Below are 18,624 nucleotides of genomic sequence, written 5' to 3'. Positions count from 1 at the left end.
TCTTAAATATTTAACTGTTTATCTTCACTTTAAAAAATCTAACATTAAAAACATACTCCTCTGTGCACACGTAGGATGGGTATGCAGACAAGTGTGGAGATTAGACAACTCTTGGGAATCGTCCTCTCCTCTGCCTCTAGTGACTGTTCTCACTTTTTATTTGGCCTATGTAATCCTAACAAAATTCAAATAAGAAGAAACAGTGTAAAGAGAAAAAAACCTTTTTTTTAATCTTGGAGTTATTTATTCTTGAATTAGAATTCTGCCCAGGGATTATTTGTCTGTGAACCTAATAGAAATTTGCCTTTTACAAATGTACTATGAGACTAATAGTTATTTGCACATATGTAAAAAATTGAACATATAAATACAGATTGAACAAAATAATACAGATTATTACAAACATTAAATATGGAACAGAAAATTATGCTGACAACAATCACTTCCAAAATGCAAGTGAATTTTAAATATCATTATCCTTCCTCCACTATTACTAACAGTGGAGCCATGAGACTTTTCAGTCACTTGGTTTCTTACCATTGCAATCTGAACTTCACCTCCTGTCGCATACACTTCTCCATCATGATCGCCATGAAGGAAAAATCTTACAATGCTTCCATAAAAGAGAGGAAGTGTCTTGATGGTCTTGACCTAATATTTAGTGTTAGAAAACAATTCAGTTTAGTAATACCTACTTCATATAACTCTTATGCACGTGAAAAATACGCTTATTAACAATTACTACAAAAACCAATGAAGCAAATGAATAAAAAGTGTGAGGCTTAGCACTTACTCTAATCAAATCTGTGTTGTTAGGAGCTTTCTGTTTATAATCCTACACTTGGGAGTTGAACACAAGTTGCTCAGTTACAGGACAGCCTAAAGCCACATGGTGACACTCTGTCAAAACTCAAAATCTGAATCTCTTCCCTTGAAAAGGCATAGCAGTCTCATTCAGAAATTTAGAACAAATCAGCAAACACTACAAGCTATTTTGACTCATCTGTACATCAGGTAGCAGGACAAACTCACCAACTTAGTGGTTTATATTTTTCAGAAGTGGTTATCTAAACAACAGTCACTCAAGTCCATGAAGAAGTTGTGAACTGATCACTCCCCACTCCTTGCAAGCCTTCCCATGGCTACATGGCTGCTCTAAGTTCTAGTTTCCCCTCACTCCATTAGACGGCCTTTTCATCTCCTTTGTCACCTGCTCCCTCGGTCCTTGCTACCTCTAGGGCTGACCTCTATGCTGGCAGCCCACAGTAATGGAAGGAGTGGGTGTCTTTCTACCTTTGCAACTGTGGAGTATATCCAAACTCCTTCCTCGTTTGAGGTTAACTCAAATGCCGCTTTTTACCCAAAGCATTTTATGACTTGCTCTCTTCTTCCAAGTCCTAACATCATCCAGGGCCAGAAAAACTCTCTCCTCTCCTAACATCACCTTCTCACTCAGACCTCCATCACATCTACACTCATACGACTTCCATTTGTAGGGTAGACTATTCCGAAGATCTGAGCTCATTTCAGTCTCTATGTTCACAATGCATTTAAGACCAGAAAATACTATTCAGCAGCAAAAGCAACTAAAATAAATTATAACGCATTAAAAAAATGCTTTTACTCCAAGTGTGTACGGTTAATGTTAAGAGATGAAATAGTACTTTGCTAATGGAGCCTTTGGCAAGTAAACGGAATATTTAAAAAGATACCGAAATTATATATTAAAATTGCTTTTTTAAAATTTTTTACTGATTCTACTGAAATTAACACAAGCATTTTTGTAGTTAATAAACTCCAATACGCCTATAATAGCGGGGAATTCTAAGATCTTAGTCTGGATGCAGGCTGGACCTACCAGCTGGCCTGCCTTGTATATTTTCCCGTCCCACTCTATGGCTGAGAACGTTGCCCAGGGGCCTTGCTTTTTAGTGGGAAGATCTGGACGGGTAATTGTTCCTTTAAAAAGTGTGAATTTTATTTGTTTGTCGTGCTTCTCATGACAATCCTTCAGCCATAAAGCAAATTCTCTGTCAATTTTCATTCTCTGCTCCTGTAAAAATTAAAAAATCTTCCATGAAATATAGCTATTAATAGACACATAGAGCCATACACTTTTGTCACTCATTTTATTTTCCTTCCACATATCATACATCAGAAAACCTAGCTAGAAATTAAACTACCTTTCCATATATTTTCTTATACAAACTTAGGACATTACATAAAATTAAGGCAGGTTTTCATTTTGTATCTTTTATTAATACAGATTTCTTTTATATAAAAAATAAAGCAAAATGTAAAATGACTTCACCTATAAGAATGAAGGAGTATAAATACTGTGTTATATGATGTACATGTCTGGTAATTTAAGGTTGGTAATTACCTATCTTTTGGCAGCTAAGCATTAAACTTCTAAAAGGGTAGTGCAGAGTAAATGATTCTGAGGTTTGTAGATAGAAGGTACACAATTAGTCTTATTAAACTTTTAAAACTTTCTTCACAATGGAATTGTTTTGGTTTTGTTTCATTACCAGTGCATGTAACTTTAATACTGATCAATCTCAAATCACCTTTAAGCCAAAAGCATTCCATAATTATACCCACCCACTCTGGTAACTCACAAAGCAAGATGAAAATTGCAGTTAGTGAGTAGTAAAGTGGCTTACCCAGTAAAGACACTTGCCATCAAGCCTGGAGACCTGAGTGCCATCTTTAGAACTCACATGGTGGAAGGAGGTGACTGACTCCAGCAAGGTCTGTACATTGACCTTGACATGCATGCTTTGATACATATATGTAAGAGCACTTAGGAGGTAGAAGCAGGAGGACCAGGAGTTCAAGGCCAGGCTAAGCTATAAAAGGTTTGAGGCAAGCCTGCCCTACATAAGACTATCTCAAGAGAGACAGAGAGACAGAGAAAGAGAACATCTAATAAAGGTGGGTAAAGTTTACCCAAACACAGTGTAGCCACCTTAAAAAAATTTTAGTAGAATGAATAGTTAAAAACTCAAAAGTTAAACCACCAGTCTTAGAAAAAAATTTAATATATGAAAGCATAAGTTACACATACTGATGTATATATACAATTCTATAATTCTACAACTATATAGTATTCAAATATGATTAAACAAATTTATTAAAGGAAATGACTCAGCTGTTAAATTCACTTGCTGCTCTTTGGGTGGGTCACTGTAAGTTCTGTTCTATGAAAATTGATATTCTCCTTTGGCCTTGGTGGGCATATGATTTCGCACACAAACATATACACATATACACATACAATATTTAAATTTTTATTCCAGCAAGCATTGATTATTTGAACACAGCCGTCTTTTGAGTAAATGAATTTAAAGTATGTAAAATATTAGTACAAACCAACTTAGCATATACATTTGGTCTTTTAAAAGAGATCATTGACAAATATTCAAAGCTTGACACTTAAAAGGCATACCTGTCCATTTAAAATTCTTGTAAAAAGGGTGTTCTTATCTTTCAGTTTCAGCTCAAGATCCATAAATGTCAGTTTATTTGTGCTGACCTGAAATTTGTCATTAGTGAATAATGCACCAGATATTCTATTAAAGCACTCAATTGGGGCAAGCCCTCTCTTCTTAGGAGGAGCACACCAGTCAAAGCTAGAACAAAACAACATTATTAGTCAGTAAAAAGATTAGATTAATAGATGCCAACCCCAACTACTATACCCAGCAAAACTTTCGATTACAATAAATGGAGAAAGAAAAACACTGTAGTATAAAAGCAAATTTAATCAATATCTATTTGCAAATCTAGCTCTACAAAAGGTACCAAACAAACAAAAACAACAAAGCAAAAAAAAAAAAAAAAAAAAAAAAAATGCTTCCAACCTGAAGAAGTTAACTACACCCAAGAAAACACAATCTTGGACCAGCAAACTAAAAGAGGGAGGAACAACAACATAAGAGAAAGCAACAAACTCTGTTCATTGATCTTTCAACATCAATGGTCTCAATCTCCCAGTAAAGGGAAACTAAAACACAGACTCAAAGAATGGATGTGAACAGGATCCATCTGCTCCATTGAAGAAACACACCTTAACATCAAAGACAGACAACACCTCAGGGTAAAATTATGGAAAAAAATATTCCAAGCAAATGAACCTAAAAAAAACAAGCTGGTGCAGCCATAGTAATATCTGACAAAAATAGACTTCAAACCAAAACTAACCAGAAGAGATAGAGAAGGACATTACGTATTCGAAAAAAATTTTACCATCTCACTTCTTAACATCTATGCACCAACCATGAGGGCATCCAAAGTAATTAAGACAAAACAAAACATTACTACAGCCCCATACTGACCCTTACACACTGATACTGAGAGACTTCAATACCCAACACTCACCAAGAGACAGATCATCCAAGCAAAAACTATACAGAGAAGTACTGGAGCTAAATGATGCCATAAACCAAATGGACCTAACAAATACTTATAGAACATTTTTTTCACCCAAACACAAAAGAATATACCTTCTTCTCTGCCCACTCCCATGGAGTGCTTTCCAAAACTGACCATGCACTTGGACACAAGCAAGTCTCAAAAGATACAAGAATACTGATGCAAAGTCAGGTATCCCATAAGACTACCACTGATTTGCAGAGGATATGATAGTGCATGTAAGTGACTTGAACTCCACAGGGGAACTCATAGAGCTGGTAAACACTTTTAGCAACATAGCTGGTAGAAAATTAACTCAAAAAGAAAAAAAAAAAATCAGTAGCCTTCTATATACAAATCACAAAGGGACTAAGAAAGAAATCAGGGAAACCTTTCAACACCTTTCAAAATAGACTCAAACAATATAAAATTTATCTTGAGGTATCTCTAATCAAGCAAGTGAAATACTTGTATGATAAAAATTTAAAAACATTTAAGAAACTGTCAAATATAACAAGGGATGAAAAGATAGTTTAAAAGAAAAACAAAAACCATGGTCATCCTACCAAGAGCAATCTACAGTTTCAATGTAATCCCCATCAAAATTCCAACACAATTTTTCAGATTTTGAAAGAACAATTTTCAGCTTTCATAAAGAAACATAAAAATCCCAGCATAACTTAAAACAATCCTAGATAATAAAAGAACTGCTGAAAGTATCACCATCCTTATTTAAACTTGTACTACAGAGCTATAGAAATAAAAAAACAACAACATGGTATTGGCATAAACACAGGCATATTGATAAATGGAATCAAACCAAAGACCCAGACATCAATCCACACACCTAGGGACACCTGAGTTTTGATAAGAAATAAAAAATACACACTGGAAAAAAGACAGCATCTTCAATAAATAATGGTGGTTAAACTGGATATTTGTGTTTCAAAAAAATCCAAATGCATCCATACTTATCACACTGCACAACTCAACTCCGAAGAAATCAAAGACCTCAACTTAACAGATTCCTTGAATATGGCAAGAGAGAAAGTAGGAGATAGTCTTGAACTCACTGGTAGAGCAAAAGATTTTCTGAACAGAACAGCATGAACACAGGCATTAAGAACAACAATTAATAAACAGAATCTCATGATATTCAAGTCTGTATGGCAACAGACATTTGAGCAAAGCGGCACCCCATAGAATAAGATTTTTACTAACTATGCATCCAATAAAGGGGATAATATCTAAAATAGATAAAGAACTAAGATCAATAAAATGAATGACAGCTCATGCTGGCAAGGAGGTAAGGTAAGGAGAACTCACCCCACTGCTGGTGGGAGTGCAAACGTGTACAGCCACTACGGGAATCAGTGCGGCTGTTCCTCAGGAAGCTGGAAATCAACCTACCTCAAGTTCCACCTGTATCACTCTTGGGCATTTGCCCTAAGAACTCTACATCCTACTACAGAAACACTTGCTCATAAGAGCCAGAACTGGAAACAGCCTAGATGTCCTTCAACAGAGGATGATGAAGAAAATGTGGTACATTTACACAATAGAATATTATTCGGGTGTGGGGGGCGGAAGGGAGGGAGGGAGGGAGGAAAAGAGAGAGAGAGAAAGAGAAAGAGAGAACAGAAAGAAGGAACTAATGAAATTTGTAGGTAAATGGATCTAGAAAAAGAGCCATGCTTAGTTAGGAAACCCAGACCCAAAAAGAAAATGGTATGTATTCTCTTACATGTTGATGTTAGCTATTAAGTCTTAAATGGCCTGGGTACAATCTGTATAACCACAGAGATTAGGTATAGGTTAAGTGACTGATGAGAGTGTGGGTGGGAGGAATGTTTCTCTAGGAAGGACAAATAGACAGTTATGGATGGATAGGCGTGGGGGACTTAGAATGGTAAGATTAAATGTAAGAAGAAAGAAGAAGGAAATACAGGAGAAACAGCTTAAGCTAAGAGCCATTTAAAGGGTCATATAGAATCTTATTACAGTAAAAGCATCTTAAAATATATGCATTTATAAAAGGAAACTATAAAATGCAATTATCAAATCCTTCTCTTCAGGGCTCAGAAGAGGAGGAAGAAAGACTGGAGGATATCAGGGATGAACGGCAAGCCTTCTAGACACAGCAGAATTGACAGACAGAACTCACAGAGGCTGAGGCAGCATGTATAGAGCCTGCGTGGGTGAAAGCCAGATGGGGTTCCAGAGCTGACAGGGGAAGTGGACACGAGGCCCATTCTTAATCCAGAAGCTATCTCCAATTGATAACCACTTGTAAAGGAAAAATTAGTGTTCTCCAATAAAGTAGCGCTAGGTAAACAAACCACACTTAAAGAAGGCCCTTTGCCCAGCAGTAGATAACCAACACAGAATGAGCTTAGTGGTATTTTTTGAGGTGTTTTTGTTGTTGTTGTTGGGTTTGTTTGTTTCTGGGCATTATACGTCTTTTCTGGCTTTATGTCTTTATGAGACGTCTGTGTGTATGAATATCTGTGTGTCTGCACCTGTGTGTGTTTCTTTGCTTATCTTTTTTCCTACTCCTTTTCTTTTTGTCCTGTTCAGGTTTGTTTGTTTTTATTTTACCTTATTTTATTATTCATCTTTTTTTCTTTAGGTGCCTGTTTGTTTTCGAATGAGAGAGCAAGAAAAGGTAAAGATTCAGGGAGGTAGGAGGGATCTAGGAGGCGTTGGGGAAGGGGAAAGTGTAATCAGAATATAATGTATTAAAAATATATTTTTTCAATTAAAAAAAAAAAGATTAGGTCACAAAAGCTGTAGTCTAAAACAACGAAGACTTACTCTTCAACTGACGTATATGGTATTAACCGTCCATTCCAAAAACATTCAAAAATAGGCCTTTTCCCTCTTGCTGCTTTCTCGGGAATGAAACAATCATCATCGTCGTCTTCTTCTCGTAACTCTACAGCAAAAGTCAAGTGGGACATTCTCACGTCCATACACCAGGAACAGCCTTAACTACTCTGACATCAGTTTCTCTAAGGGCATATTACAGTTGCCTCAGAGAAACACAGCCTATAGTCCTTCAAAGCGCATCAGGAGATATTGTTACGTAGAAAGACAGACGGATTTCTAAGAGCTCACGATAATACAAATGACTACCTACATATAATCTAATATGAAGAAGCAGCACACTAACTGACGTGGCTAGGATCTTTAACGTGCCTTCCCCCTCTCTCCCTGTCTTCCTTCCTTTCCTTTCCATGTTCTTTTCCTCTCCCTCGTGTGTCCCTGGCTGTCCTGAAACTCACTCTGTAGATCAGGCTGACCTCAAACTCAGAAATCCACCTGCCTCTGCCTCCTGAGTGCTGGGATTAAACGAGTGAGCCAGCTTTTAAATATATATCTAAAAATTAAAAAAAAAAAAAAGTTATACATCCAAAAAGACTTTTCTATAATAAACTCCATCTTCTCCACAAATAGGCTCTTGAAATCTGTAACTGAAACACAATTTCCACAATTCTATTAAACTATCAATGCTCATGCGAAAATCATCGAGAAATTTACAATGTCAAGCAGCAACCAGTTCATCTATTTTGGACAAATGAGTTATGAGTACTCAACTTAACTTTATAAACTAGGATATTTCCAAATCAGATAAGCAGAAAATGACAACTATCATTAATACAATCGTCAACAATACTGTGCTTTAGCAATACATTCTTAAATACCCAGACAAACTGAGCAATGTTCCTGATGTGTTAACACATGCTGGCATTAAGTCCTCTACCTAAATTAACAGAGCCCTCTCCTCCCAAACAGCCCGTGCAAGAAAGCTTCAGTCTGTTTGTATGCACTATGTCATTTTAGTCTTAAAAGAATTTCTTTGAGCATCATCATCATCATTTGAAGAAGTCTATCACTCTGTCTAGAAGATTTAAATAAAAAATCAGGAATAGCAAATATAATAGGGACCAGAGTCCCATGGGACACAGCAGCACTGGATGACTGCCTGCCTGGCTGACTGACTGACAGCAGAGGCCCATGGGACACAGTAGCACTGGATGACTGCCTGGCTGGCTGGCTGGCTGACTGACTGACTGACTGACTGACTGACTGACTGACTGACAGCAGAGGCCCAGAGGAGATAGCAGCACTGACTGACTGACCGACAGACAGAGAGCAGAGGCCCACAGGAGACAGCAGCACTGACTGACAGCTGCTCTTACAATGACACCCTCACTAAAGCGTGCCTGCACTAGTCCAACAACTGACCTTAGTTTCTCTCCTTCCCCTACTTTTGAAGACAGAGTCTTGCCATATAGTCCATGCTGGCCATGAACACTCCTCCCATTTCAGCCTCACAAGTGTTGGATTAAAGACTGTGATGCCATATCTGGCTTCAGTTTCTTATTTAACCCTCATAACATCACTGAAACAAACAAACTTATTTTACATATGGCAACACCAACACAGGGAGTGGTTTGCCTAAAACAACAAAACCAAGAGTGACAAAGATAGGATTTGGGTCAGAAAACTAAGGACAACCAAAGAATCTGAGAAGTTTTAATACTGCTAATTCATAAATTCAATGCAAGTGATGCGTTATTATGTACTCCTGACAGTGCAGCACAGAAGGAAGCGAGGCATTGTTGCACACGCCTGTAACTGCAACACAGAAGGTTAACACGATCCTTGCTGAGCTGAGGGCAGACTCTTACCAAAAATAAACATTTCTCAATTCAATCATCAATAAACTAACTGTATTTTGTTTGTGTTGCTTTAAGTAAATGAACTTTATATGGAAAATATTAAGGTAAATACCTATCTTATACTGAGCACACACATAAATCAGACATATTACATATAAAATTACTTACATACATACAAACAAACAAAAAAAACCAAAATCCTACAGGATCTTTCAAAAAACCTTAAAGCATGGAAGCCTTATAAAAGTAAAGTAAAATTGAAGTATACTTTAAAAGTGAGTAGATATGATTGTATAAGATATAAAAACTTAATACACATAAAAGAAAGACACTGTAGTGAATACAAAAAGGAGGATTATGCATACGCATAAAAATTGAGCTCAGTAAGAGTCAGTAAGAGATTTAAAAAAAATTTCCAAAAGTCAAGCGTTTTATTTTTAACCTGGAAATAAATATAGACAAAAATTAAATGTTTATATAAATACATGAAACTGTCAAAACATAAGTAAAACAGGTATATGAATTAAATATGGATAATTCATAAATTTGTTTTAAAACAAAACCAAAAGACTCTGAGTTGTAAAAGTTACAAACTCTAAACTGTTTAACTTCATGCAGTCTTACTAACCCAACTAGGACTCGTTCAGAGAATACTGAATACCAAATTCCAAATTCCAAAATCACAACATGGTGTTTTCAGCTAAGGGATCAGATTAACATACTTGATGGGAAGGACGGATCATCAGGATACGTTTCTCTGTCGTACAAGAAGGGATGGTAGCGGATAACCCCTTCCACCACACCGTCGCCTTCAACATGAGCCTTGAACTCAAAACTATCAGCCGCTGTGTTTATATACAGTGTCTGCATGTCGTCTTGTATGTCCCTTAGGTTGACAATCTTAGGTGTCTTTCCTTTTTCAAACAAAGAAATCTAAAATAAAAATAAAATAAAAATAATTAAATTCTATGGTAACTTTACTTTTCCCAGCCATGTAAAGTAGTCATCTAGTTAAGAGATACACATTATCTGCACAAGATATACGTATTTACGTATGGGTTAATACCTCTAAGGAGCAGTTCAGTAAAGACTATTCAATTATAAAATCAGTAATCAGACCTGAGGAGTACATTAGTCATGAGCATATTTAAGTTTTCTTGTTGGAAGTGCAACAAGAAGGACGTTCTACATGAGGTTCCTCTGTGTGTTTGGATTAAGGACAAGCAGAACCCAGTTCTAAAATGTTCTGTGCTTTTTTAAGTCCTACCACCACCACAAGACTTTCATGAACAGACATGATGTCATAAACAGATACGCCCCCCGCTTTCTCCTTGCTTTCAAAAGCATTACGCTCAATAGCAATTCTTATCTCTACAGAAGAGTGAATAGAGGGGAAACCAAGGGCTGTTTACCAAAAAGTTAAAATAAATAAATAAATAAAACAAAGACAAAAAAACCCATCATTTGAGGTAGTATTTGTAATATCCTTGTCTTACTTCAATATCAATATTGTTGAAAGGTCCACTGTCTTTTTCTGTACTTATTTCATTTCCTTTTGGTCCATGAATATAATAATGATAAATATGCCTGGAATGGAGAATGACATTATTCTTTACTAACGTGACACTATAGATTACATAATCTCCCACCAAAAAACCTTTATATTCCCATCATTTGAGACACTTACTTGTCCAGCACGTCATCACTGGGGATGAAGTGCTAGAGTCTCAGGCAAGCCACAGGTGGCCACCTCCCACTGAGCTACCATCTAGCCAGGCACCCCCAGAACTTTTTTTAAAAAACAATATTCTGATGGTAAAATAAACTCTGAAATCCAACATTACATTTCGATGTATAGATTCAGATACACAATTTGTCTACGCTACAGAATTAGAGCTGGGCAAACTCAGCTTTATTTAACCCAGTCTTTTCCACCTTCCAAAGTTACATCTACATTCTCCTTCAAAAGCAATTTACCAAATACATTAAAAAAAAAAAAAAAGAGTCTCTAACTCTGTGTGTTGAGGTTATTCTAGAAAGTATCAAGAACCTAGGAGCACACGGAGACACACGCCTCTAGCCATCTTCAAGGAGAGGGGTCACTCTGTTAAGTTATGCTTTCTCAACACTAGCACTAAAATTATACCAACATTTCAAAATAAAATTTAACAAATTCAACAAAATTCCATTAAAAGTCACCAGAAATTAGCTTATTTTTTTAAATAAAGATTAAACGTTTAAGACAATAAAATAATGCTCTAATTATTCTTCAAATAGAGATTTATGGAATTCCTTCTCATAAATTAAAACAAACAAAACCAAAGACCCAGGTTTGCAGGGATTGGTAGTATACACCTATAGACCCAGCACGTACAGACAGAGGCAAGAGGACTGCAAGTTTCAGGTCAGCCTGAGATAGAGTGAGAGGGAAAGAGAAGGCGGGAAGCGGGTGGGCAGCAGAGAGAACAGTAATACTTAGCACCCTCGCCACTCCTGAAAATACTACCATAAAGAAAAATGGTCCTCCTAAGAGTCAATTGTTTTTAATATAAAAAACAAAAAAAGTATACTCTGTTAATATGTATACAGACTTAAGTATAACAGACTTTGAAGTTAAATATGATGATTTTTAAATATGAATATTGTGAAGACATGCCCATTTTAAAAGACTCCATATGACAGACTAATAAACAAACTATGTAAACAATCTAGTAAGAGTAAGTACCATTTAGAGATACAAGGGAAACTTAAGCAAACTGATTTGGTCAGTGTGATATAAACCATGAGAGGTTTATTAGAATAACAATGATACTTTAGTTTTTAGTATTACTTATTATTAACACAGTACATTTTGAGGAATGCCTGTGTATTTCTTATTTCAATAGGCTCAGTGTGTTCCTCTGTAGGAACACAGTGGATATCCCTGTAGACACTGAAGATACAGGCACGAATCCTAAGATTACAGTGGGGAAACTGCAGCCACAGGACAGAAGCACCAAGTGTGACCTGAGAGTGACGGCGGAGCTTAACCAAGTCTCAAGCTGTTCTGTATGCTGTAGCAGGTGTCAAAAGCCTTGCGCTTCAATTGATGCTGGATACATGAGGTAATCTATTTTAATTTTTTGAATGAGCAGATGAATAACTATTTAAAAATCAACATCAGAATAGTGTGGAATGTACCAATGCAAAGAAAACTGAATGAAAAGATACCAAAGAGACTTCAATCTCTCTATTTTCTGTCTTTACAAAGTAGAGGGCCAAGGATAAACCGTAACGTACTAGGAGAATGGGAGGAGTTCCGAGCCAGCTGGGATGTACAGCAAGACCCTGTCTCCAAAAGAAAAAAGAGAAAGAAAAAAAGGAAGCAGGAACATTTCTTGAACCAAATTACTTACGCTAGCTGTCGCGTCCAAAGATGAAAATAATTTTTCAAGTACGGTATGTGTTCTGGTTGCACCCCTGTAATAACCACAGCAGTAAAGCTATCTTTCTCTTTCTCCTCTACAATAAGATTGTGTAGGAATCTTTCATCATCATTTGTAATGTGAACAGAATCAGCTGGCTAAAAGAGTGAATACAAACACAATAGATTAGATAACCTATAATTAGAATTATATTTAAGTGTTAAAGTGATTCAAAAATCTTATGTTTAACATTTCAAAAAAAAAAAATTTAATGCTGGGTATGGTAGCACATGCCTCTGATCCCAGGACTTGAGAGAGGCAAGGGCAGGTTGATCTCTGAATTTGAATCCAGTCTAGGCTACGGAGAGAGCACTCCAGGCCAGTTAAAGCTGGGATTGGAAGTCTGGGCTGATGGAGAAGCAACAGCACTCCAGAAGCTTGTTATGAATAGCTCTACAGGGAGAGGGCGCTACTTCATACAGCTGGACAGAGAGACTGTGTATTATATACAGGGAGAGGGCGCTACTTCATACAGCTGGACAGAGAGACTGTGTATTATATACAGGGAGAGGGCGCTACTTCATACAGCTGGACAGAGAGACTGTGTATTATATACAGGGAGAGGGTGCTACTTCATACAGCTGGACAGAGAGACTGTGTATTATATACAGGGAGAGGGCGCTACTTCATACAGCTGGACAGAGAGACTGTGTATTATATACAGGGAGAGGGCGCTACTTCATACAGCTGGACGGAGAGACGGTGTATTATATACAGGGAGAGGGCACTACTTCATACAGCTGGACAGAGAGACGGTGTATTATATACAGGGAGACGGCGCTACTTCATACAGCTGGACAGAGAGACTGTGTATTATATACAGGGAGAGGGCGCTACTTCATACAGCTGGACAGAGAGACGGTGTATTATATACAGGGAGAGGGCGCTACTTCATACAGCTGGACGGAGAGACGGTGTATTATATACAGCGGATCAAGGAAGCAGACAACTGGCAGGGACATTCTCTGCGAAGAAGTCTCCATAGAGAGCAGTCTTCGGGCCACGGGTATCCGAAAAAGGGAGCTATAATGGACATTCTTTGCATCCACTATCAGTATTTCCGCTCAGATCAGGAAGGAATGGTGCCATTTCCATGAACCTAAAGGGGAGGCACTGCCATCTCCCCACGGGACTGAGGCTTCGGTATTCAACTTGGCCACGCACATCAACAACACACATCCATTCAAGACTTCATTTACTCCTTACAAAGAGAACTTCAAATCCACCTACATTCTGAAAATCAGTAGCAAGGAGAGAAGAGCTGGACAGAAATAGCTGAAAAGAATTGTTCAAAGGGAGCTACAGAGATGATATGAGGAAGAGAGCGATCTGCTCAGTTCCCAGCACCCAATATGAAACTGATGAGGTAAGTTCATCAATGAAAAGTCATTGAAACTATATATAATTTATGAGTCTCGTTTCTTAAAACAAAAAAATCATAAACATATTTAAAGTACAAATTGTCACAGTTATGCAAATTCTAACAATCTGTAGGAGAAAAAAATCTGTAATTTGGGGAAAATGTTACACAAAGATAACCAACCACTATATTTATCATTATATAGAAATCTTCCAAACAGATAAAATAACAGTACAACCTTCAATAGAAATCTTATGAAGCGATTTAAACACCCTCTTCTGGTTTCAGGGGTACCAGGTACACAGGTAGTGTATACATATAATTTCAGACAAAACACTCATACACATAATCTTTTTAAAATGTGTTGTATACAAAAAAGCATTTTCTAAAGTGAATACTCAAGATGCTGATGTAGGAAATGTTAGGATCAAAGCTCTAAATATACACACTTTAAAAACACTGAACTGTAAAAAGAAATCCAGCCAACTGTTGTCAGTGCCTTTCTCGGGCACTCGGGTACTTTATTGTTCTCCTAGAGCATTACACACAATGTATTTTCAAGTAAGAAAGACATTTGAAAACTGTTACTTGTGTTTTAAAGACGATTTTTACTATGTGTGGATGTATGTATGAAGGGATATGTGCATGTGCGAGGACGTGGCTGTAACAAAATCTCACGCCTCTAAGTTCCGATTTCCTGAAATTACATTATCCCTGGTTTCTATTATTACTTCATAACAAAGACTTTAAAACTGATGCTCTGAGCCAGAGAGACAGCACATGGGTAAGGCACTTGACACCAACCTGAGTTCAATCCCTGAGTTCAATCCCTGGGACCCTGTCCTTCAGGCTGTCGTCCTCTGTCTACTACATTGACACTGGCACACACACATACACCCCACATAAAATAAATAAATAAAATGTCAAAAAAAATTTGAACACAAATCCAAACGAAGGTCTGCAACGTTTTAAGTAATTTATATACATAAAGTTTCCTAGGTTAACTTACGTGAAAAGTTTTGGCTTTAAAAAAAAAGGAAAAAAAATACATAAATGATCATTTTGCTTCTTATATAACTAAAGGAAAATATGAAAATCTCTTACCTTCAAGTTTTTAAAACACTGACATCTCGGTAATAAGTCAGAAAACTATCCTGTCTTATCACATGGCAAAAGGAATAAACGTGTGATTTTGAGCTATAAAGTGTACTGTACCTTTCTGTTTCTAATATATCCACTATATATTGCCTCTTTATTTTTTTCCTTCTTCTCAAAATCTTCCTTAGAGAGCACGAGCTCGTGGACGTCCTTGGAGTCTATAGGTTTGCTTATCATCTGTCACACAATTGAAAAGGTGCATTAATCCTAACAGTTACGTTTCTCAATCCTAAATTATTTTGATCAGTTTTCACTATCAGGGAAATTTTTCACTTACTCTGGCTGATTGCCCAACAAAGAAAACAGCCTGTTTGCCTCCAACACCAAAATAGGAAATATCACTGTTCAAACTGCGTGGCACTGGTACTGGCCGGACATATCCCGAGTGATCACTGGAAGAAAACATTGTATCAGTATAGTGCTTTTAAAACAATCAACTTGAAGGATAGCGGGAGAGGGGGCTAACTCTAACGGCAGCATGGGACATACAGTAAAACTCTATCTCAAAACTTCCCAGCCACTAAAAAGTCCTGCCAAAATCATCAAATGCACTGTAGGGCGAGGGATGCAATCCAAGGGTAGAGCTTTGCCTAGCATCTGCAAAGCCCTGCATGTGGTACAAAACATAAGTGCATATAAATACACATACAATAAAGGTTTTATTAAAAAAAAAAACATAGTAGATAAATGTCACAGAAGAAATTACTTACAAGACAAAAATTTAAACAACTATATTTAGATGTTCAAAACACAGAAACCATAACTATAAAGTATAAGAGTATTTTACCAAATATATCAGTAAAAAAAAATCAGTGATAGTAAAGTGATTTTTATTATCTAGAATGTGCATTTGGAAAGAATAACTAAAATGAAGAAGGCACATAAGTGGGTGGGTCATGAACAGACTTGAGTTGGCAGAAGAATGAACCCATAAACTTAAGGACAAGTTGAGCTTTTTTAGTCTGAAGAATAAAACAGCTTAGAGGTACAGAATCCGCCTACTATGTGTGAAGCTTTGGGTTTACTCTTCAGTGCTACAAAAAAAAAAAAAAAAAAAAAAAAAAAAAAGCTAAGGAAAATGTACACGTCACTGCACCTCAACGTAAGGAACTGCAAAAGAAGAACACAGAAAAAAGTGTTTGGAGAAATAATGGGCTACACTTTCCAAATATAAGGAGAATTCTTGCACAAATTTAAAATTTTGAATTAATTCCAAAGAGGATGAAATTATAAAGATTCACAGCTAGACACATCAGAGTTCTACTATTTAAAGTCAGAAAAAAGAAACCGAGCTAGTGGTATATGCCTGCGATCCTGGAATTTGAGAGGTAGCAACTGGTGAACCTCTGTGAGTTCAAAATCTTCCAGGTCAGCTGGAGCTACAAACTGAGAGTCCTCCTCAAAAACAAGACCCGGAAGGAAGGAAACATTTCTGTGCTCTAGAAATGTTTAAGCCAAACTAGACTACAATAAATCATGGTGCTGATGACAATACCTAGAAAAATTAAAAGCTGAAATGGACCTTTACCACCCATTAAAAATGTATTAGTGGGACTGCAGAGATGGTTCAGCAGTTAAGAGTACTTGGTGCTCCTGAGAATACTGGATATCATTCTCCTGCACCCACATCGGGTGTCTGACAACCACCTGTAACTCCAGCTCCAAAAGATATGACACCCTCTTCTGGCCTTAGTGGGTACTTGAACACACATACACAAACACACATGCTAGTGTGTACACATAAAAAATAACTGGAATGACATGTAAAATGCCCTCTTTCCTGAAGAAAGTATCAACTCAAACACACTGTTACACCAGCTCAGCTCTGTCACACCAAACACAGTTACACCAGCTCAGCTCTGTCACATCAAACACAGTTACACCAGCTCAGCTCTGTCACATCAAACACAGTTACACCAGCTCAGCTCTGTCACATCAAACACACTGTTACACCAGCTCAGCTCTGTCACATCAAACACACTGTTACACCAGCTCAGCTCTGTCACATCAAACACACTGTTACACCAGCTCAGCTCTGTCACATCAAACACACAGTTACACCAGCTCAGCTCTGTCACACCAAACACAGTTACACCAGCTCAGTTCTGTCACACCAAACACACTGTTACACCAGCTCAGCTCTGTCACATGACATTTTCTTCACAGTTCTAATCAATAATTTAAAATGTTTATAAATAAGTTTTTTGTGATCACATTTCTTAATAGAGCAAATATAGAGCAAAAGGTATTTTCTTTTGTGAGCCTTCCTTTGTCCATAGCCTGTCTCTTATAACATCACCCTTGTATCAAGTTAAAACTGAAAAGCAAGCAGAAAAGTAACCAATGATTCATCCCATGTAAGTGCATGCCAAGGATAACACATGATGACGTTACAGAAACTGGAGTGGGTCAGGAAAATGGTACTGCATCCAAAGACACTGTGAAGATGTAGCAGCTATAATTATTTACAGACACCATACATATATGTGTATATATGCATACATATATACACATATACATAATTTAATTCAGAAAAAGGGTGCTTTGTACCAAAAATGGAAATTTCCTTAACTTTTGAGTTAAGTTAAAAATTTGGTTATGGGTCTGGAGAGATGGCTCATTGGTTAAAAGCACTGACTGTTCTTCCAGAGGTCCTGAGTTCAATTCCCAGCAACCTCATGGTGACTCACAACCATCTGTAATGGGATCCAATGCCCTCTTCAGGTGTGTCTGAAGACGGTGTACTTCTATGCATAAAATAAATAAATTTTTTTTTAAAAAAATGGTTATGGTATGAAGAGAAATCAGTGTCTTATGAGTCCAGTGAAGAGATAACTGCAGTTAGACTGTAGGCTATGCCAGTTACATCAACTGGAAAGGTAGAAGGATGATCCCCTGGCTCCCTCTGCCCTAGTTTCCACCACTCTCCTTTCTCTTTTTTTTTTTTTTTTTTTTTAAATCAATTTCCTTTATCTTTGTCAAGCAGATACAAAATCCTATACTCAGACTTTTAAATCATAGTGCCAGATAACTTCGGTCCTGTGTTCTCACCCCCAGCTACCCTTTTTTAGACAAGGTTTATCTGCACAGCCTTGACTGTTCTGAAACTTGCTCTGTGTGTAGATCAGGCTATCCCCAAGAGATCCACTTGCTTCTGATTGAGTGCTGGGAATAAAGGCCTATGCCACCACACTGAGCTTCATGCTGGCTTCTTAACCACTCTTTTGAGTGTCGCCCACTCATGAAAACAGTAGAAAGGATGGTCATGGAGAAGTGCTGCATCAGAAGTAAGAAATAACTACTGTATGACAGGCACTAGCTCAAGATGTTCCATGTTTCCTAGCTCAGTTTTCACAAAACCCTGAGAGACTATATCCCCAGTCCCCAAGGACATCAAGTAACACACAGAGGCAAAGTGCTGTGACACGTGTCCCACAGCCAAGTCAGGAAATCCAGAGCAGGTGAATGACAGTGGGGCCCTTGCTCTTCATTCACCACCGTCTGTCAGACAGACCAGGACTGAGGGCATGACTCAGCAGAA

General features: G+C 37.4%; 1 protein-coding gene across 1 annotated transcript in view; it reads right to left on the bottom strand.

Moving 5' to 3' along the window:
• The window catches only part of Smchd1 (structural maintenance of chromosomes flexible hinge domain containing 1), a 113,714-nt gene that overhangs the window by 73,164 nt on the left and 21,926 nt on the right, over nucleotides 1-18,624 (bottom strand). The window contains exons 6-14 of the mRNA XM_034484004.2: nucleotides 15,361-15,475; nucleotides 15,141-15,260; nucleotides 12,497-12,663; nucleotides 10,598-10,688; nucleotides 9,824-10,034; nucleotides 7,231-7,351; nucleotides 3,452-3,635; nucleotides 1,859-2,053; nucleotides 538-651 (exon numbers count right to left, since the gene is read on the bottom strand). Of these exons, the coding sequence (XP_034339895.1) occupies nucleotides 538-651; nucleotides 1,859-2,053; nucleotides 3,452-3,635; nucleotides 7,231-7,351; nucleotides 9,824-10,034; nucleotides 10,598-10,688; nucleotides 12,497-12,663; nucleotides 15,141-15,260; nucleotides 15,361-15,475 (1,318 nt within the window). The remainder of the gene's footprint in view (nucleotides 1-537; nucleotides 652-1,858; nucleotides 2,054-3,451; nucleotides 3,636-7,230; nucleotides 7,352-9,823; nucleotides 10,035-10,597; nucleotides 10,689-12,496; nucleotides 12,664-15,140; nucleotides 15,261-15,360; nucleotides 15,476-18,624) is intronic.

The sequence above is a fragment of the Arvicanthis niloticus genome, chromosome 21 (assembly GCF_011762505.2).
Source record: "Arvicanthis niloticus isolate mArvNil1 chromosome 21, mArvNil1.pat.X, whole genome shotgun sequence".
NCBI classification, from domain to species: domain Eukaryota; kingdom Metazoa; phylum Chordata; class Mammalia; order Rodentia; family Muridae; genus Arvicanthis; species Arvicanthis niloticus.
The sequence above is the reverse complement of the archived record's forward strand: the minus strand, read 5'-3'. Positions and strand labels throughout refer to the sequence as shown.